Source organism: Balaenoptera musculus, chromosome 2, assembly GCF_009873245.2.
Source record: "Balaenoptera musculus isolate JJ_BM4_2016_0621 chromosome 2, mBalMus1.pri.v3, whole genome shotgun sequence".
Classification (NCBI taxonomy): domain Eukaryota; kingdom Metazoa; phylum Chordata; class Mammalia; order Artiodactyla; family Balaenopteridae; genus Balaenoptera; species Balaenoptera musculus.
Genome location: NC_045786.1, coordinates 81,503,771 through 81,525,999, shown reverse-complemented (window position 1 = coordinate 81,525,999; position 22,229 = coordinate 81,503,771). Strand labels below are relative to the sequence as shown.

Genomic DNA, 22,229 nt, shown 5'->3' with positions numbered 1-22,229 from the left:
CTAATTTTTTTGCAAATTGCTTTCTGTTAAAACATCTGGGAAGTCAGCCAGTGATTCAGCAAACATGTTGGCTATGTTAAATCAAGGATATGACTGACACACTAATTGACATACACACTAATTGAAGTGACCTTAAGTATGTAGGGTGCTAATTCTTTTTTACATCCATTTCATGGATGTAAAAACAGAAAGAACAAAATTGAAGTGGTTAAATATGTGGGCTCTGGGGTTGTCTTCTTTGCTACCATTTACTAATGGTGGAAATTGGGTAAGGTACTTAACCTCTTTATCCCTCAGTTTTCTCATTTGTAAAATGTAAGTGATAAGAGTATTCACCACACGGGGTTGCTGTGGGATTAAAGTATCAAGTGTTTAAAACAGTGCCTACTATGTAGTACATGTATAACGAATGTTAGCTCTTATTATTTCAAAACTGTGAAGGAGCAGAAGTTAAAAATGATTTTAAGACAGGCATATTCATAGACAGACGAGCAGACTGTACCCAGCACCTGAATACCTTTTGTAAAGAAAGGTCGAACGGCTTTCCAGAGTGCTGGATTATTGTTAAATATGATGCCTTTCTCATGCATGCCAATGCACTGCAACCCAAGTTTGCTGCCGAATCGGGATGTGTAGTGACTATGCTTCATTATGTGGAACATACTCGAAGACCTGCAGAGAAAGCAAACCTTGGTGTTGATTTTTAAGGGTCCAGAGAACTCACGGTAATGAGTTTGACTACCAGTTGGCTCTCATAGCAAATGCATGTTGATCTTGACAAAATGCATAAATTCTAACGTTCAGATTAAATAAGCACTTGTGTTAGCACAAGAACCTCCTTCTCCAGTTGAAACATTTCTACCTACTAGCTCCCTGTTTGAGCATCACTAAAGATCAATACACACACACACACACACACACATGCACAGTTATTCATTATTTCCCCTTCTTTTTAACTCCTAGTCTCTAAAATATTACCCACTACTGTGGTCAGAGCTGCAAGGCTGTAAGAAACTGAACCCTCCACACCACCATATTCCTGAGAGCCTCCAGCCTCCAAGTAGCCCCACTCCAGACAGTGCTCCCCATGTAGAAGTGAGCCTCATAATCGGAAGTTGCTGGAATGATTGAAGTCTTATCTCTTTAGTTTTGGAAGCAGCAGTCCTGCCTTGTACCACCTGTCCCACAGAGGCTCTAATCAGGCCTGGTCCCTCCAGGGGTGTATCATTCTAGGACTGAAGGACATCTCCTGGGCACCTCTGGCCCTGGGCTTGGCTGGCTGGGCTGGCCTGGAAGGCTGTCTGTGGTGGTGACAGCAGCTGTCTTGGGGCTCTGCATCCATCATGATTCATCACGGTCTCCAGGGTCACAGAGTTCTCCCAGGACACAGGACACGCTGAGCCATTAGATAGCCCTTGTTGTGGCAACCCTGGGACCTTGCCAGGAACCCAGGCTTCCTTGAACTTCCTGGTTCCTCTTCCACTGCTCTGCCCTCTATTCCCACCCCCAGGCCCGGCTGTTAAGGCCTGAGCTGGGCCTTCAGAGCAACTAGGAAGGAGCAGGCAGCCCCTCCCCACCCATCTCCTCCTCTAGGACTTGCTTCCTGCCCCAAATCCCAGTCTAATTGGGGCACGATAAGGCAATGAGCATTATAACATTTTGTAAAATCCTAGCTGAAGACGTCATGGGGCCTCCATGTGTGAAGAGAATATTGTCTTCTTAGGACAGTGGTACAGAATTCTTCTGCAGAGGAGCTCACTTTTGTGCGAAGATGTTTTATTAAGACTGCTTATAAGTAAGGCTATGGCATTTGAAGGAAGAGTGGATAATTTGAATAATTGAAAGGATAGGGTTTTCTATGTATAGTATCATGTCATCTGCAAACAGTAACAGTTTTACTTCTTTCCAGTTTGTATTCCTTTTATTTCTTTTCCTTCTTCGATTGCTGTGGCTAGGATTTCCACAACTTTGTGGAATAAAAGTGGTGAGTGGGCATCCTTGTCTTATTCCTGATCTTAGAGGAAATGCTTTCAGCTTTTCACCATTGAGTATGATGTTAGCTTTATGTTTGTCATATATGGCCTTTATGATGTTGAGGTAGGTTCCCTTTATGCCCACTTTCTGATGAGTTTTTTTCATAAATGGATGTTAATTTTTATCAAAAACTTTTTCTGCATCTATTGAGATGATCATATGATTTTTTTAAATTAATAGTAATCTTTTATTTATTTATTTATTTTTATATTTATTTTTGGCTGTGTTGGGTCTTCGTTTCTGTGCGAGGGCTTTCTCTAGTTGCGGCAAACGGAGGCCACTCTTCATCACGGTGCGTGGGCCTCTTCACTATTGCGGCCTCTCTTGTTGCAGAGCACAGGCTCCAGATGCGCAGGCTCAGTAGTTGTGGCTCACAGGCCTAGTTGCTCCACGGCATGTGGGATCTTCCCAGACCAGGGCTCGAACCCGTGTCCCCTGCATTAGCAGGCAGATTCTCAACCACTGTGCCACCAGGGAAGCCCAATCATATGATTTTTTTAATACTTTTTTTAATGTTTTTTTTATTTTATTTTTATTTATTTTTGGTTATGTTGGGTCTTATTGCTGTGCGCAGGCTTTCTCTAGTTGCGGTGAGCGGGGGCTACTCTTTGTTGTGGCGCGCGGGCTTCTCAGTGCAGTGGCTTCCCTTGTCGTGGAGCACGGGGTCTAGTTGTGCAGGCTTCAGGAGTTGTGGCTCTCGGGCTATAGAGCGCAGGCTCAGCAGTTGTGGCGTATGAGCTTAGTTGCTCCGCGGCATGTGGGATCTTCCCAGACCAGGGCTCAGACCCGTGTCCCCTGCATTGGCAGGCGGATTCTTAACCACTGCACCACCAGGGAAGCCCATCATATGATTTTTATTCTTCAGTTTGTTAATGTGATGTGTCACACTGATTGATTTGTAGTTATTGCAAAAATACACAAACAACGAAAGATGAGAAAAAGAAATTAAGGAAAAAAATCATTTACCATCACATCAATAAGAATAAAATACCTTGGAATAAACCTACCTAAGGAGGCAGAAGATCTGTACTCTGAAAACTATAAGACACTGACACTGATGAAAGAAATTGAAGACGACACAAATGGATGGAAAGATATACTGTGTTCTTGGACTGGAAGAATCAATATTGTTAAAATGACTGTACTGCCCAAGGCAATCTACAGATTCATTGCAATGGCAAATTATCAATGGCATTTTTCACAGAACTAGAACGAAAACAATTTAAATTTGTGTGGAAATACAAAAGACCCTGAATAGCCAAAGCAATCTTAAGAAAGAAAAGCGGAGCTGGAGGAATCAGGCTCCCTGACTTCAGTTTATACTACAGAGTTAACAGTAATCAAAATAGTATGGTACTGGCACAAAAACAATAATATAGATCAATTGAACAGGATAGAAACCCCAAAAATAAACCCACGCACCTATGGTCAATTAATCTATGAGAAAGGAGGCAAGAATATACAATGGAGAAAAGACAATGTCTTCAATAAGTGGTGCTGGGAAAACTGGACAGCTATATGTAGAAGAATGAAATTAAAAGTTCTCTAACACCATATGCAAAAATAAACTCAAAATGGATTAAATACCTAAATGTATGACCAGATACTATAAAACTCCTAGAGGGAAACACAGGGAGGTCACTCTTTGACATAAATTGCAGCAATATCTTTTTAGATATGTCTCCTAGATTAATGGAAATAAAAACAAAAATAAATGGGACTGGACTTCCCTGGTGGCACAGTGGTTAAGAATCTGCCTGCCAATGCAAGGGACACGGGTTCGAGCCCTGGTCCAGGAAGACCCCACATGCCACAGAGCAACTAAGCCCGTGCGCCACAACTACTGAGCTTGCATGCCTAGAGCCTGCAAGCGACAACTACTGAGCTTGCGTGCTGCAACTACGGAAGCCCACGCACTTAGAGCCTGTGCTCCGCAACAAGAGAAGCCACCGCAATGAGAAGCCCGCACACAGCAATGAAGAGTAGCCCCTGCTCACCCCAACTAGAGAAAGCCCACGTGCAGCAACAAAGACCCAAAGCAGCCAAAAATTTTAAAAAGTAAATAAATTTAAAAAAATAAAAAATAAATGGGACCTAATTGAACTTAAAAGCTTTTGCACAGGAAAGGAAACCATAAACAAAACAAAAAGACAACCTACAGAATGGGAGATAATATTTGCAAATGATGCGACTGACAAGGGATTAATTTCCAAAATATACAAACAGCTCATACAATTCAATTAAAAAAACCCAATCAAAAAATGGGCAGATGAGCTAAATAGACATTTCTCCAAAGAAGACATACAGATGGCCAACAGGCACATGAAAAAATGCTCAACATTGCTAATTGTTAGAGAACTGCAAATCAAAACTGCAATGAGGTATCACCTCACACCAGTCAGAATGGCCATCATGAGAAAGTCTGCAAATAACAAATGCTGGAGAAGGTGTGGAGAAAAAGGAACCCTCCTACACTGTTGGTGGGAATGTAAATTGGTGCAGCCACTATGGAAACAGTATGGAGTTTCCTTTCAAACCTAAAAATCGAGTTACCATATGAACTAGCAATCCCACTCCTGGACATTTGTCCAGAGAAAACTATAATTTGAAAAGATACATGCACCCCAGTTTTCACAGCAGCACTATTTACAATAACCAAGACATGGAAGCAACCTAAATGTCCATCGTCAGATGAATGGTTAAAGAAGATGTGGTACATATATACAATGGAATATTACTCAGCCATTAAAAAGAATGAAATAATGCCATTTGCAGCAACATGGATGGAGCTAGAGATTATCATAGTAAGTGAAGTAAGTCAGACAAAGAAAAATATATGATATCGCTTATATGTGGAATCTTAAAAAAAAAAAGATACAAATGAACTTATTTACAAAACAGAAAGATACTCACAGACATAGAAAACAAACATACAGTTACCAAAGGCAAAAGGGGGTTGAGATTAACATATACACACTACTGTATATGAGATAGATAGCCATCAAGGACTTACTGTATAGCACGGGGAACTATACTCAATATTTTGTAATAACCTATAAGGAAAAAGAATCTGAAAACGTATATATATATATAACTGAATCACTGTGCTGTACACCTGAAACTAACAAAACATTGTAAATCAACTCTACTTCAATAAAACATTTTAAAAAGACTAAAGTCAAAAAAAACCCCAAAAGGTATGGGTCTGCATCCTGGCCTCAATAGTTACCATATATATGACATTGGGGAAAACATTTATTCCCTTTATTTTCAATACTGACACAAATAATAACACCTATATTATAAGCTATTATAAAATGTAAAAATGCTAATAATTATAAAAGCCCCTGATTTCACATTGTTTATTTTGCTTACTTTTATTAGATCTGCCAATGTATATACGTGATAAATATGCCTTGAATAAAATTAATGAATAATATTTAAAAATAATTGAAAGCATAAATGGATAGTTATTCTCTTCAGGATAAAAGGTGGGGTGGGTTTATTAGATAGTGGATGCAAGCAGCACAGGGAAGGCTTGAGAGGAAACAGCTGAGATGAACCTATGTTTATGAGGATTTGGGGAGGAGAGGGACTCCTCATTCACTGCTCAGTGAAAGAGAGACTTTAGAAGAAAAGAATGTCTGTTGGGAACTCATGAAGTTAAGAATCAGGTGTGGGAGGTATAAACTAATTTTCATCTACCAAGAGAAAAATTAAGAAATTCTTCAGGTGACTGCATTTCCTGTGGAAAGGGGCTGAGGTTGGAAAAGGTTCATGCAGGGCCTAGACAGAAGCAGGCTACCTGGGTGAGGGCTAAGTGGTGTCTGTGACCATGATGAGCACGGCTCAGGAAGCTGGAAGTCCAAAATGTCCTCGTTAATAAGCTATGTGGTTGACCCTCCTTATGGTGAGTGAGATGGAGGGGGTATGAACACAGACGGGATGGAGTTTATCAGAGCATAGGAAGATATAAGCAGGACATGTGGTGTTTGTATGTCCATTGTTTTCTAAGTGCCAGTGTTTGTATTATAGGCGAAGACTGAACACCAAACACCCCTTGGAGAAATCAAATGAGATTATCTAAAGGTACAGAGGAAAGTCAGTTCAGTGAGGATACACGGCAGACAGACCAGGGCAGAAGGAGGTGCAGACAGCCACCCCAAAATCCTTACCCACAGGGGCACCTAGATATGGTGAGGGAGGGAGGAGAGAGAAGTCATGTCTCAGCCACCTCCCTCCAAGTTCAGCCTTTTTACCTATGACCCTGGTAATGCCACCTCTGAGGCGTGGGGCCCTCGACTGACTCTGCTGCTGAGTAGACAGTAGGACCCCAGGGTTTGTGCTCAGGCACAGACAAGATCTCATGTATCACCCTCCACCTCCCCGTGCTAGCAAAGCTGTTCCAAGCACATTATCTAGACTCCTCTGTGGGGCAGGACAACAGGCTCTTCAGATTACAGGGTTTATGTCACAGTGTTTATACATGGACCACACGGCCAAGTGCAAATTCCCCTTAGTAACATGTAAGCATGGCAGTTCTGCAACTTCAAAAAATTTCCACTTGAGTAGCTTTAAATTGATAGCCATTTTTCTTGGAGATAATCAGAAAAAGGAAGCGGAGTTTGGGAATTAAAAAGGGGCAGAGTGGAGAGCAGAGAAGGAGTAGAGGTTTTCTGCAGTGCAGCTACGGGATACATGAAGAAAGCCAATGCATTAGTCTGTGTTTTGGCCGTGTTTACAGGGCAGGAGCCAGAACGTATATAAAAGTTGCCCATCCTGTGTGCTCTGGTGAGGAGCTGCCATAGGCAGACCTAAAGTGATAGAACCCTTAACTTAGGGGCTCGAGAGCTAACCTGCTCAGGTCCGCTAGGGAAGTTAAAATAGATCTTCCAGAGCTTTCTCACATGAGGATTACCCATTATCCCATGTCTCCAAGGCCAGAGTGGAGTTCAGAGACACAGATCATGACATCAGAAAGGAACCAAACATTTGGGCAGAGGAATAAACAGAAAATATGTACATTATAGCAGGAAAGTAAAATACATTCATAAACATCATTTTGATAACTGCAAATGAGGGAGGATCTGGTGTGCAGGGGATAGAAGATGGAAGGAATTGAACAGTGCTCAATTGTGCAAATTCAAGATGCATAACATATTTCTGGTGTTAGCTTTATTTTAGTTGTTATATTTTCCCTTACTTTGGTGAGGTAAATATTGTACACGTTTTCGTGTGTTCACTACAACTTTGGTTCTTCCTCGCCACTTCTGTACTAAAATTCTGTTTCTCAACTGCAAATTCTCCTACTATGGATGTCTTCTGAACACATAACCCTCAAAGATGGGGAGTGGCTACTATAACCTACATAACTGTTCTTGCACTGTGCTAGGGTGGCCATCTTCTCACTAGCTCCTCTCTATCCAAGTTGCAACTGGCTCCTAAACGGATGACTTTGCCTTAATGAGGTTGTTCAGTAAATGCCTGTGAGGACATATTGCCATAGGAGACCCCGGGCTAAAAGAGCTCAGCTCTGGCTGAGTAGATAATGCTGTGGGCTAAGCACTAGCCAAACCCACACATTTGTGATGGATTCCAAGGTCCCATTTAAACTTTAAAAGAAAGGCCCTGAAATAATGGCAGTTCTGTGAAATGAAGACAGAATTATTATATGAATAAATTATTTACTTGATATATATTTCAGGAAGAAAATCTTATTTTCAAATCAAAATACTCTCTACTAAGTCAAATATACTTTTGATATAATTCCAGATAATATTCAAATTACCCTAAGTTTTGGACAAGTTTTTCTCTTCCTAGCAACTATAGAAGCAAAAGACAGGGCTTCCCTGGTAGTGCAGTGGTTGAGAATCTGCCTGCCAATGCAGGGGGCATGGGTTTGAGCCCTGGTCTGGGAAGATCCCACATGCTGCGGAGCAACTGGGCCCATGAGCCAAAACTACTGAGCCTGCGCGTCTGGGGCCTGTGCTCTGCAATAAGAGAGGCCGCGATAGTGAGAGGCCCACGCACCGCGATGAAGAGTGACCCCCGCTTGCCACAAATAGAGAAAGCCCTCGCACAGAAACGAAGACCCAACACAGCCAAAAATAAATATTAAAAAAAAAAAGCAAAAAACAAAAATCCAGATGCTTCTATTTCTATTCCAGGGAATTAATTTGACCAACTAGCCAAAATTTTGTCCTGTATGGAAACATCATGCTATACAAAGGACTGAAATTCTTATTAATTAATAGATTTCAGGCCTCTAGCTTTCTTACCTTCCACTACCTCATTCTATAATTAAAGCAGAAAGTAAGTAATTTGTATACTCTTTATTCACAAACTCGGATCTACAAATTTTAAGTGCTTAGAGGACAATCAGAATACTATTTTTCTGCTCTGACCTTTAGAGCTTTTGTGTGTATCATAAAGCACATTGGTCTGTCCATATGTTTTGAGGAGTTACTGGTCAATTAAAAACTTGAACCCAAACTTCAACTCAGTTAAATGTTAGTTAATAAAGAGCTACCATTTAAAATCAATGTGTTCTTTAGGGGGCGCCAACATCTCAGTTATCCTGAGACAGAGGCTCTGACTTGACAAAGAACAAAATAGGCAAGACAGAAGTGGTACACACAGCAAGCCAAGTGTGACTAAGGACAAGCAATTTAAAACAAGATCACTTATGACAAGTAGGCTTTATCTAACTGGAGTAAATCAGGAAAGTGAAGAAGGGAAGGTTGGTGATGAACTAGGGATGCCAGCCCAGAGGTCTCCTGACATTAAGGAGAACAGTAGAGACCTCCTTCCCACAATGCGGGCCAGCCTGTAACACCAGGTAAGGGAGATGTTACATTGACTGACTGACTGACTGAGAGAGGGAGGATTTCTCACCACTGAGGAGAGACCAAGTGAGTTCCCAGGCTCAGAAGGGACAGTGGGCAGTGTAAGATGCCTGATCCTTGGGGGTCATTATTCTTCTTGAAATGTGACTGAGGTCAAAAGACATCTCCAACGATGGCAAACCTATTGTCTATTCAAAATGAAAAGTAGCCAGGAAATAAGTCCTAAGGTGATAAAGAAGAAGCCACCCTCCCATTCTGAGTTTAAAGAACTCACACACCTGTGGTCAGGTTCAAGATTGATGAGTACTAGAAACAGGGGGGAGACAATCAATGGAATATTTGGTACCAAAATTTTATAAACACGTGCCTTGTGTAGACCTGTTCTGTGCCTGTGACTTACACTCCATCAATTCTACCACGTTTTCCCTGTCCTTTGCCCTCTAATATCCTTACCCAGGTTTGATACTGAGTTCTCTGCAAGAGAAAAAGAATCTCTGTAACAGAGGGATCTGACTGTAACCACCTGAAGCTGACCAAATTTAGTATCACTGATATGGGACCACCTTCCCTGGTCTCTTGATGTGATGCAATGTGAAGTGCCTAGGACTAGCAGGAACGTATTATTACACAACAATTAACCTGAATCGAATAGAGCCTATAGACCTAGTGTTCAGTTTATAAACAATACCGGGAATAGAAGAATATGTTCAATGACACCATAATGAGACACTGAGAGAGATTTGGAATGTGGGACATCCTGTAAGACAACTGATGTGGTCTCTTCAGAAGGTCAAGGTCATGGGGAAAAAAGGCGGAGGACTGCTCTTCTAACTTTCTTGTTCATTTGAACTTTTCTTACTAGAAAGTTGGAAAAATATTTTCTTGTCGATCATTAGAGTCTCTCCCTTCCATGCATCCTCAACTCCCTTGACCCTCTGCTTACTTTGTCCTAATTGCCTGGTAAAACCTCAACCCTGGCTAAATCCAACTCTCAGTTTAGTTTACTCTGTGCTTGCACCTGGCAGCTGAATGGGGCCGGGGGAAAAAAATACACACACACACACACACACACACACACACACACACACTGGCGGGCCTCAGTTAAATTCAAGTGGGCCCTTAGTGTAACTGGCAATTCTACTACATTTCCCAAGTCCAGTCACTCCCTCGCTTTCCTGGATGACTGTTATATCCTGTCTCCTCTGTCCCCCAGTGTTGTAGTTCCTCACCTTTAATTTCAGCTACAGACTTTATTTCCTATTTTACTGAGAAAACAGAAGCAACTGGAACCTCTGCAAGTCCAACCACCAGGATCAGTGCCCATATATTCAACCTTCCCTCCTGTTACTGTGGATGAACTTCTAGGTCCCTTTTCAAGGCCACATCCACTTGTTACCTGGACCCCCTTGTCATCTCACCTGGCACACTCCTCCTGTCTGCTGCATCAACACTTTCCTCTGTAACTCATCATTCCCATCAAAACACACATGTCATAATATCTTATATCTTAACAAATAAAAACTCCTTGGACCAAACATCCCTTTCAGCTCTGTTCCATTTCTCTGCCTCCTTTATGGCAAACTCCTGGAAAGAGTGTCTATACCTGCTGCCTCCAATTCTTCTCTCCCCATTCTCTACAGTGGTCAGACTTTTACCCCCAGCACTCCATTGAAACTGCTCTTGTCAAGGTCACCCATGACCTTCCTCCCTGGTGCTAAATGCAGTGCTCACATCTCTGTCCAGTCATGTGGCACTATCTGGAGAGTTGACAATTCCATCCTCACTGACATGCATTCTCGCTTGGCTTTCAGACCACCACGCTCTCCTGGTTTTCCCTTCTCTGTGTGGCTGTCCTTCTCAGCCTCCTTTGCTAGTTTCTGACCTTCCTTCTTAACTTCCCGTTCAGCGGTACTAGGCAAGTCAAGTCAAAATATCTGAAATGGAATCCTGATTCCTCCCCATCGCAAAGTTGCTCCACCCACCTTATCTTCTGTATAGCCCATGTCTACCTGCTAATGGTGTGGACAGCCATCCTGGTCTTTCTGAGTTTTAGCTTAAAAATCCCACAACATGGGAAATCCTCTGGTCCCAAGTAAGCCAAGACAGTCATTCACCCTACTGCTCTACTATGTTTTTCCCTTTTATTGTCCGTGTATTGACACTGTAACTATATATTCCTCTACAAGGGTAGGGATTTGGGGCTGATTTGTTCATGATACCTATTGTACATAATAAGTTCTTAATAAATATTTATTTAATGAATGAATGGAGAGCCAATAATGACTATGATAGATTAGGATCATCCAGTGCTTAGTACAAATTCTCAATAGTGGATGCTTACAAAATAAATGAATGAATTCCCTGTAAATTTATACATGATTAAAACAGGTATACAAATACTATAACAATAATTAGTATTTAAATGGCTAACTGATGCGCAAATTTGACCCCAATTAGCATGTTAAGTTCTATCTCCCCTTTATGGATGCTACCCACATTCTCCTTTTTGATACTATTACAAACACTAATACATACACACAACATAAAGTGTCATGCGTAACGTCTGTAGACCCTCAGTAATTTAGAGCATCCCTGCCTGGGAATCGTGCACACTTTACGCACTTTAAGATGATCAGATGGAGCTCCCTCCAGAGCCCCCAGTTGCTCAGGCAGAATCCTGGCAGCACTCGTGCCTGACTTCCCCCCCACCCGAAGTTCTGCAGCCCCCCCGACTTCAGAACTCAGCTGACTTGAAAGTTGGGGCATAATCTCAGCACAGTTGTAATGACTACAGATGTCAAACTTTTCGAAAGAGAAAAAATCTGGCAAACTATTCAAAGAAAAAGAAAAAGCTTTCTGAGGTCCAATGGGGTCTTTTCAAGAGGTACGTGTAGTTCTGGAAGGACCTGAAGAGCAGACAAGGGAAGGAGATGGGGACAAACATGTCCTATTCCCGTGGGGAGCTCAGCCCTTAACAACAAAATTGAGCGGCTCAGAGGCAATTATAGAGAACACAGAGACTCCAACCAGAGAAAAGCCTATGAGGACAGAACAGGGAAAGAACTGGGAGAGCTGGGGGAAGGGCAGAGTGGGATGTTGTCCAGGTCCTCAGCGTGAATCAGCACCTGACCCTGTCAGGGTGGCTAAGGTCACTTTCCTAACTAAGATAGCAGAGTGATCAGATGCCACCTGTGCTGTAACGAGGATCCTATTTCAGGAATTGCCTTTGGGGTTCCTGGGAATTTGTCTGGTGATCTAAGTATCTAGTGTCTAAGAGCAATTTCTGTCCTGGTCCTCTGGTCCTTTCTCACGTGCTTCATTCTTCCCTCCAGGTCTAGTCTTGCACTCCCACCACCTGAGCTACACTTAAGGGTAAGAAAATTAGACAGACCCCTCCAACCTGCTTAGGTGTTTTCCCCAACCCCAGGGAAAGGCCCCCTGCCCCAGAAGCTTCTTACCTTCTCTCCTCCCTCAAGCGTTGCAGCACATTGGAATCACCTGGGGCTCTAAACACTACCGATGCCTGGGTCCACCCCATCAAGAGACTGTAACAGTTGGGTTGTGGCCTGGGCAGTGGGGTTTTGAACAGCTCCCTGGGTGACTTTCATGTGCAGCCCGGGTGAGAAGCACTGCTCTAGATCCTGAGCTGCAGGCGTCATCCTTTTGGATGAATATCCTGCAGGTCCCTTTGCCTGTATCTGAGGGAAAGGGGTGACAGGGAAGGCAGACGCTGACTTGAGGAGGGCTGGAAGGCAACTTGCTGTGCTGGGGGATCCAAGAGCAGAAGGCAGTGTCCCAGTCCTCCAAGCCCAATCGCCATCTGTTCCAGGACATTTTTGAGGCTCTAGTCAGTTGTACAAGTGAGTAAAGTGTTGATTTTGAAAACGAAAGCACATCAAATTCACTTAAATTTGGCTAGGCAGAGCTCCATAGACCAAGAGAAGTAAAATCCAAGAGTAACTCTGGCCTCGCCACTAGAGCAGTGGATCTGAAACTGGAGTGTGCCTCAGAATCACCTGGAGGGCTCGTGGAAACAGATCGCTGGGCCCCGCCCCCAGATTTTCTTATTTAGTGGGTCAGGGTGGGACCCAAGGATGGGCATTTCTCACAAGTTCCCAGATATGTGGATGCTGCTGGTTGGGGGGCCACCGTCTGAGAACCACTGCACTGGGGTGTTTCACTGTGAACCCAGTGAAATGACATTTCCACCTGAAGCTATTTATGGTTAGATGTGTAACACGGTCTGCCTTAGCTACTCGTCAAACTTTTAGAACACCAAACTGAGTGAAATGAAAAAAAAAAAACAAACAGGCAGAAACCGAGATATTAGTTTGGTTGAAAATAACATTCTTGGATAGGTAGTAATATTTGGAAGGATAACGTTTTTTCTCCCCTGCTCCCTTCTTTCAAGTATTTGGTTCAGAGAATTGGGCTTTTGAGTTCACCATGGTATTTTCAGAAATGATGTATATCATCATGGCCTTAAAAAAAATCAAGGCGGTTTCCAGAAATGCTTCACTTACTTCTGTGCAATAGTCTGTGTATCTGAAGAAACAATTCTAATAAATCAGTAAAACACCCTGTCAGTCTTAGTTTGTGGGTAAATCTCTGTCAGGGATTATAAATATAAAAACTCATTAATGAGACATTTTGGCAGATAGCTTTGCTAAAAATCTAGCAAAGATAGCTGAACATCTATGATATGTGCTCTCTTTTAAACTCTTCATTTTCCATGATCAATCAGTAAGAAAACTAATATTTCACAAAGCTAGTTCTTCAGTCAATGCATATTTTGTTAACCCTGGAGTAAATTCAGTCTGCTAAAGTTATCTGGAAAATATTAAGTGTATGGGCAGCAGGAGAATACCATTTCTTTTAATAGGCAATATTGTTCCTAATTTATATAAAATCACTCAGCAAGGACACTGGCACACAGTCACAAATAGGAGAGCAGAGTATGAATGGCTTCTTCATCTGCTGTCTGTCCTCCCAGAGTTTCTCAGTAGCCTGGCATTAGAAACACATCAGCGAATTGATACAGTCAGAATTTTTTTCCTCTGGTGTTTTTTGTTGTTGTTGTTATTATTGCTTGTTTGTTTGTTTTGATGCTTACTTGTACAGCTAAGACCAAAATCTTAGGAAATAGGAAAGCATAAAAGGCAATACCAAAAAAAAAAAAAAAAAAGGTAATACCTCTCCCTCAAGTGTGTTTTGTCAAAACCAAATCACCTGTATTCTAAGTTTCCACATTCACTGCTCAGAGAGATTTTGAATAATTTTCAGTCTTCCCAGAGTTCTTTATATGTACCTCTGGCTTCAAGCAAGACCCAATTATTCTACTTGTCTCAAATGTTAGATTTTTACCTGGGAATCACTCATCTTTATTTAAGTAATGAAAACATAACTTTGGAAACAAAGATGGCAAAATATCAAAATAAGTTTGTTTTTTAATAGGAAATATCCCAGCCTTGATTTTTAAAATATGTCACTGATTATTAACAGACTTACTTGCTAATAATGAGGGTTTCCTCTCCACATATCCAGACTCTCATGAATTCTCCATACGTCTTATTGTAGTAATTGCAGGCACTGCCGATCCCCATCCAGAGGAACCTGCAGTGGGAAATGAGGGGCCCAATTCCCAGAAAATAGCCAGGACCTAGGAAAGTCATCAGATTACAATCAATATTTCCGTAACACCAAAAAGACAAAGTACTTTAAATTACTGTTGTTCTTATTCCTTTATATCTACATGTCCTTTTATATCTTCTGATGTATATAGGTGAATCACATACACAAAATGATTAAAACAACAACACAAGTTAACATGAGGCTCTTCACAGCTCTATGAGTAAAAAGGTGTCCAGTTGACACCACACCAGTTCCATTTGGTCTCAATCACTTCTGTCTGAACAAACTGGAATAGGTGTCTAGTCTATTCTTGCTGTGTTAAACGGTGTCTACGGGTTTCAAATACAAGTCAATCAGTCCCTCTGGTAACAGGCATGAAAACCAGGACAAGTGACAAGTTGACAGATCTGTCTGGCTGCTAGTTTTGTCTGAAAACTGGGTTTGAAAGCACCAGTCAACGGAGTGGGTGGAGTTGAATTAATTTGTGGTTTTGTTGTCATCTTTTTAACTGTGAGAAACATGGCCTGCAAAGACAATGTCCAAACAAAAAGCATGCATTCCTTTTTTATTTCCTTCAAAAAGGATTTGGTTTAAGAAGAGAATATTAAGCTAAATCTCATTAGACAAAATAAAGCTAAGCATTGAGGAATGAGGCAGTGTGTCTGATCTGTGTCTAGACTGGTCTGAGTCCAGTGATGTGGTTTTAGTGAAGAGCCGTGGCCCTTACACCCTTGCTGACGCAGACGATGACAGAATTGTGAAGACTGTGAATCTGGTGAGCAGCCAGGGGAGTTGCTGTTGCTTGTATCAGAGAACAAACTTGGCAGCTTGATTTTAGTGGCGGTGGTGGTGAAAAGTTCATCAAAAGCTTGTTGGAATGGTTTTAGGACTTTCACTGTAAAGTTATACCATTTCTGTATCTTACTCCTTTAATTCCATTTTTTCAGTGAAATAGTCCTGGAGCCAAAATTCACACAACTGTCTGAGACAGTACAGTGCTATAATAATTTAGATAATCTAAGTTTTTGTTTTGTTTTGTTTTGTTTTCTTTGGCTGTGCAGCATGGCTTGCAGGATCCCAGTTCCCTGATTGAACGTGGGCCATGGCAGTGAAAGCTAGGGATCCTAACCATTAGGCTACCAGTGAACTCCTTAGATAATCTAACTTTTTGCATGACTCATGTAAAGTGGAAGTTCAGTCCCAAATTTGGCAAACAGGTTTACTCCTTAACTTTGCATTAGCAGGATTAATGTAGCAAGTACTACCAGGTTCTTTTGTCTTTAAAGTTCTTTGTTAATGTCTATAGAACCAATATAAGAATTTGAGTTCTTTGGATCAAAGGTTCTTAATCTTAAGATTGTTCTCATAACACTACATTATACAGTTATATAGTCAGATGACTGACTTTATATTAAACTAATTTCATTGAGTTCTCAAAAAGAATTAAGCTGATTTGATTGTATACATATCTCCTTAAAATGTAATCAGACATACTGACCTTTTATCAATACAAATATGCATAATAACAAAATACTTTGTATTTACAGCTTGAAACATTGTAGATCCTCAATAAATGTTTCCTGAATGAAGTTTTACAATTTATTAGACATGTGTAAAGAATGAAGTTTTAAATGTCATCCTTATTTAGAATATTTTAGGTGTATTTACATTTTGATAAAAATGAGAAAATATATCTCATACATTTAATCCATGTGAAGTCAAACACCAGTCTATTTGGGAATAGACTTTTTCAACAAACATTTACTTCATATACTACGGCCATGAGGAACAAAGACATACAAATGAAAGGCTGCACTTTCCATGTTTTATCTAAATGTTTGTTGCTCTGTGGGAAGTCTTAGTATTTGGAAACCGCCAATCAAATTTAAAACATGACAGTGAAGAGCTGTATCTGTTGAAAAAGGGAGATTGTGATGAACTCTGCTAAGGCTGAGAACCGGAGTTTTTTAACCATAAGAGAATCAGAGTTTGAGTCTTTAGCAGTCAATCGTATTTCAACTTAATTCATCCAACAAACCCTGAAACCCTACTAGGTATAGACACTAGCTCCAAGTTAGGGACCCGTGATGGTATGGTAAGTATAACTAGGTCCCCATCAGATCCTGGGCAGGGAAAAGAAATGTGAAAAAAAGCACAAAATCAAATAATTATCACACAATATGATCCTTTCACTTAATGTGTATATCTTATACCTTCCGGTTGGAGAGAAGAATGCTCTAGGCGGGGAGAAATTTTGGTAGAATATTAGGGAAATACTCTGGTTGTGTCCACATTACACTGCTCTCTGCTTCTCAGATTTGGGAATGCTCATCTAGGCATGTGTGAGTGCAGGAGTCTCTTGCACACCCTCAGGGGAGCAGTAAATACGTCACTGCATTTTTGTGCAGAGATGGCCTCCATGAAGCCAGCAGCTGGGGCCTCCCACCCTCTGTCCTAATCACGAAGCTGTTACGTTCCATGCTGGGTGTATACCCTAGAGAATCCTGTGCACACGAATGTTCATAGCAGCACTGTTCACAATAGCCCCAAGCTGGAGACACCCTAAATGTCCATCACCAGTAGAATGGGAGATTAAACCATGGGGTGTTCATATAACTGCATACCATATGAACTGCAGCTGCATGCCACAACCTGGATGAAACCCACAGGCAAAAAAGTGAGCAAAAAAGCAAGATAGAAGAATAATGTAGGATTCTATTGCTAAAGCATGTAAAACCAGGCAAAACTAAAGTACGTTGTTTGGAATATGAAATTCGGTGAGAAATCTATAAAAAAGCAGGGGAGCGATCGGTAAGAAATAGAAGGTTGTTTACTTCTGGGGATGAGAGAGGGTATGATTGAAAAGGCACAAGAGGAGTTTCTAGGATGCTGCTAACATGCTACTTCTTGTCCTGGTCTGTGATGACATGTTTATTTGTGCATTTTCTGTAAAACAGATTTTTAATGGGCAAAAGGAGACTATTGCCATGTCCTTTTTTTCCAGTGCTCCCATAAAGAATGTGGTGCCCAGGGCAGAGAGGGCCTCTGGGGGAGAGGACCCACATGCAAGGTTGGGCATCGCCCTGTATCCTTGGGGAAGGGAGAGCTGCCACGTGCCAGGTGACTATAATCCTGGCAGAGATCAGTGAACTGGGGCAGTTTCCCCAAATTGAAGCTTACAGAACCCCCAAATAGGAATGATTCTTTCCTCTCCGAGCCCTCACGGCCCTCGCTGGCACTAAGTCCTCTGCCTATGTATGTCACCTTTGCACACTCCTCGAGCCCCCTGTCCCCATCACCTGATAATGCAGGGCCTCTCAGTAAGTGTGGGTTTAAGAAGCTTAGATCTGAGTCCCAGTTTCATCACTTACTAGTTATGGACACCTAGCCTCTTTAAGTCTCAGTTTCTTCATCTGTAAAATAGGTATCAACACACTCAACTCACCAGAGTGCCCAGAGGTTCACAAGAGAAAGTGGGTGTGAAACTGCTTTGAAAACTGTAACTTACTAGAGGGCTTTGGCTCATTGTACCCTCTCAACTCTTTGGCTTCACTCACCCTGAGATTCCCCATATGTATAAAGCTAAGAACCCAGAGAGCCAGTGCTTGGAGGGATCTGGCAAAAGGAGTTCAGAAGTATTGGTCAGCAAGACCCATCCAACAAGGCCAGTGTCCTCACCTTCCCTTCCCCAACCAGGAGTCGCGGGATCTCAGCCTGGGCCAGAGGTTTCTAGAACTAGAAGGTTCTGACCAGACCTCACATTTTCCCAAGGAAAGCATGGAACTAGAAGCTCGCTGGTAGCAAAATGATCATCTACCTGGGATTTAGGTCTTCCTGGTAGTTCCCCTATTGCCACTCTCCTTCCAGTTGAGATGCTGGCAAGCCATCTCCCTTCTGCGGCTTTAACCCCTCCCCCGTGAACTGAGGAGTTTGAACTCCATAGTTACTCATACTTGTCACAACGGTTTGCCTGGACAAGGCAGAGCCCTTCTCTGAGGCTCAGTTTCCCCTTCTGTCAAATGAACGGGTTGGGCTCCATTCCGTGGCTCTCAACCCTGACTGCTCAGGAAAGCCACCTGGGAAGATGTTAAAAAATCAAAAACCCACATGGCGACCCTCCTCAGGCAGGGCTGAGAACCACAGGACTATGTGATAGTGTCATAGACTGTCAGTGTATGACAGCATGATGTCCCCAGCCCAGAGGTGGTGGACAGAGTGAGCTACCAGCTAGGCTCCTGGTCCAGGGCTTCAAGGATGCCAGTTCTTGTGTTTGCCCCTCCCCAAAGGTCCAAGGGAGTTCTACCATCACCTGCAACATAAACATCTGGGGGGACTTGTTAAAAAATACCTCCTCCCTCACCTTCACCATTCACGGACCCTGACTTGGGTGCCCACTGGGGGAGGAGAAATCCAGTGAGGAAGGAGCAGTGGTGGGGAAGGGGTTCAAGTTAAAAGACTGTGGAACAGTCTTCCTTCAGACCCCCATCAGGAGTAGAGAACAAAACAAACTAAACATTCCATTCCATTGGGCCTTAAAGTAAACTAAAATACCAGGCTGAACTGGGCAGAGAGACAATCAGTTCTCTGGAAAACGATGGAGAATCCAGACCCAGGGCACTTTGCAGCAGTGCCACACTCCCACTCGACATCACTCTGTGAAGAGGCCCACGACGCTTGAAAGTGTGTAAGGACTCTGCTCTTGAAATAAAGCCTTATCGGATATCTTATGGAACTGGGGACAGATGCGTGCTGAGGAGTTTTCCCTGAAAACTAAAAAACCATCTGATATTTCTGAGTTAATCTGGTAGTGTGGAGTGATGGGGTTTCTACTGGAATTATCTGGATAATTATATTATACTCTACTTTTGATTGATCCACAGAGCTTGTGGAAGTTTTTTTTAGGTTTTCAAGGGAACTATAGTGATCCCCATTTTTCTTCCGCTGTCCAGGTCCCATCCAGCCCTTGTGGTGGCACCAACATCACCACCATGCCCCAAAATAAAAGAAAATAAAGAATGGGATAAAGAGATGGAATAGGTTCAAGAAAGGGAGAGGGCAGAGGACATGGATGAGGCAAAGTGGGAGGGAGACAGAAAGGAGTACAGAAGGCATTCCAGAGACATTTTCACCTTTAGAGCAAAACTGGAATGAATTTGAATCAAAAGAAAACAAAAACAATCCTGGAATTTTACCTTGCTCCACTCCATCTTAAACTTACTTTAAAGCATACAAGTGCCAAGTCTATTCTACCAAAGCAAAGTGGATACTGGAAGGGATTATGTAAGATATTGTTTTAATGTTTTCATTAAACATGTGCAGATAATTGGCTAAAATTTTTTCACCTGAGTCCTCATTTGCTTATGTGCCGTGGCCTTCAGCCATCTTCCCAGGTTACTCTTCGTCGTTTTGCAAAATTTCCTTTACCCTCATAGATCAGAAGCCCAAGAAAACAATCTTCTTAGGTATAGAAATAAATGACTGACTTACCTGGTATTGAGGATGTGTCCTCATAATTCCAAACCAAGAGAAAAAAGCCAGTGAGCAGCAGGATTGCAATGCTGGCAATAGGCATAACTTCAGACACCATGCTGGTGATGTTATAATGCCTTGGGTTCAGCACTTCCAAAACCATCTTGCGTTGCTTGAACTCAGGGGAAGCAACTTAAAGTCCTGTGGAAATCAGAGGGTCAGAAGAATTAGAGAATCCCCCAAAATGTACATTTACGACTCCTCTTGCTTCAGAGGATGCTGTACTGTAGAGATGGGTGTTCTGTTTTATAACGTGATTGGACACTTAGACAAGACAAATTTGTAGTTACAAGTCAAAACAAGCAAGCCCAAGCGAGATCTTTTGGCTTGAAGTGCAGCATTTCTGACCTTGGTAGAGTCTCAGGTTCGTTTAGACGCTTGGTCTGATAGAACCTTATCATCTTGCCCTTGAGTGGGTAGAGTGACTGAATTCCCAATTGAGAGCCAGATTTCTTACCAAAACACATGAAAATGAAGCTCATTCCAGAGATGGAGTCATTCCATGACTTCATCAGCAGATTTTGTTTAGGCAATCTTTTTCCCTTCAAGCCAAATAAATTTTTTAAAAAAGCATTCCCCAATATTCTTCCTTGCTCAAAATTACTTCCCCAAAGGGTAAGCTTCTTCAGTAAGAAGGTGTTTCATGGGCATCACTGAGGCATTCTCACGTTATCTATTGAATTCAGCATGATTCACTCAGGACTATCTTTTCCTATTGGCTTTGACAAAGCTTAAAATCTCTTGCACCATGGACTTGATGAGCAGTACACATGGGCCTATGATAGAGGTAGTAGGAAAGAAGACTAGAAGAGGAAGAATAAAAGGAGAGGAGGAAAAAAGAAGTGGGGAAGCAGGAAGAAAAGAGAGGACATAGTTGATGCCACCAGCAGTAGGCTCAGGTGCCGCTCAGCAACCGAGCTCCCCACAGCAGCTGGTCTCCTGTGCAGGACAATTTTCAGTTTGATTTGCTGATTCTGATGTGGTTTTCTCTTCTTTTTTTTTTTTTTTTCCTCTTGGAAAGCATATTTTTTTCTGCTTTATTTAGATGTAATTGACATACAACAGTACATAAGTTTAAGGTATACACCATAATGATTTGACTTACATACATCCTGAAATGATTATCAAAATAGATTTAGTGAGCATCCATAATCTCATACAGATATAACATTAAAGAAATAGAAAAAAAATATTTTTTTCTTGTGATGAGAACACTTAGGATTTACTCTCAACAATTATCATATATAAGATGCAGCAGTGTTAATTATCTTTTTTTTAAACATCTTTATTGGCGTATAATTGCTTTACAATGGTGTGTTAATTTCTGCTTTATAACAAAGTGAATCAGCTATACATATACATATATCCCCATATCTCCTCCCTGTTGCGTCTCCCTCCCAGTTATCTTTATCATATTGTACTTTATCATCCCTAGTACTTATTTATCTTATAACTGGAAGTTTGTACCTTTTGACCACCTTCATTTAATTCCCCATCCCTCCACCCCCTGCCTCTGGTAGCCACAAGTTTGATTTCCTTTTCTATGAGTTTGTTTTTGAGGTATAATTGACCTACAACACTATGTTGGTTCCTGGTACACAACATAGTGATTTGATATTTTTATACATTTCAAAATAATCACCATGGTAAATCTAGTTGTTATTTGTCACCATAGAAAGATGTTACATAATTATTGACTATATTCCCACACTGTACATTTCATACCCATAATTCACTTACTTTGTGACTAAAAGTTTGTACCTCTTAATCTCCTTCACCTATTTTTTTCCTCCCCCAGACCCCTCCCCTCTGTCAATCACCTGTTTTTTCTCTGTACCTATGACTTTCTTTCTGTTTAGTTATATTTGTTTTGGTTTTTAAATTCCGCATATAAGTGAAATCATATAGTATTTGTGTTTCTCTGTCAAACTTATTTCACTTAGCATAATACCCTCTAGGTCCGTCTATGTTGTCACCAATGGTAATAGTTCATTCTTCTTTATGGCTGAGTAATATTCCATTTTATACACACACAGACACACACACACACACACACACACACACACACACACACACACACCCCACATCTTCTTTATCCATTCATCTGTTGATGAGCCCTTAGGTTGCTTCCATATCTTGGCTATTGTAAGTAATTCAGCAATAAACATACGGGTGCATATATCTTTTTGA

General features: G+C 41.6%; 1 protein-coding gene and 1 long non-coding RNA gene across 3 annotated transcripts in view; one reads left to right on the top strand and one right to left on the bottom strand.

Annotated features, from left to right (window-relative positions):
- LOC118890687 overlaps positions 1–22,229 on the top strand; it is a 137,960-nt gene that overhangs the window by 74,808 nt on the left and 40,923 nt on the right. The window lies entirely within an intron of this gene.
- Positions 1–22,229, bottom strand: part of LOC118890681 (aromatase) — a 48,943-nt gene that overhangs the window by 12,065 nt on the left and 14,649 nt on the right. The window contains exons 2-4 of one of the 2 annotated variants that reach the window (XM_036843829.1): positions 19,998–20,180; positions 14,388–14,538; positions 518–672 (exon numbers count right to left, since the gene is read on the bottom strand). In XM_036843829.1, the coding sequence (XP_036699724.1) occupies positions 518–672; positions 14,388–14,538; positions 19,998–20,142 (451 nt within the window). In that variant the 5' untranslated portion in view covers positions 20,143–20,180. Of the gene's footprint in view, positions 1–517; positions 673–14,387; positions 14,539–19,997; positions 20,292–22,229 lie in introns of those variants that run through there. The other variant, XM_036843828.1, reaches the window with a different exon arrangement.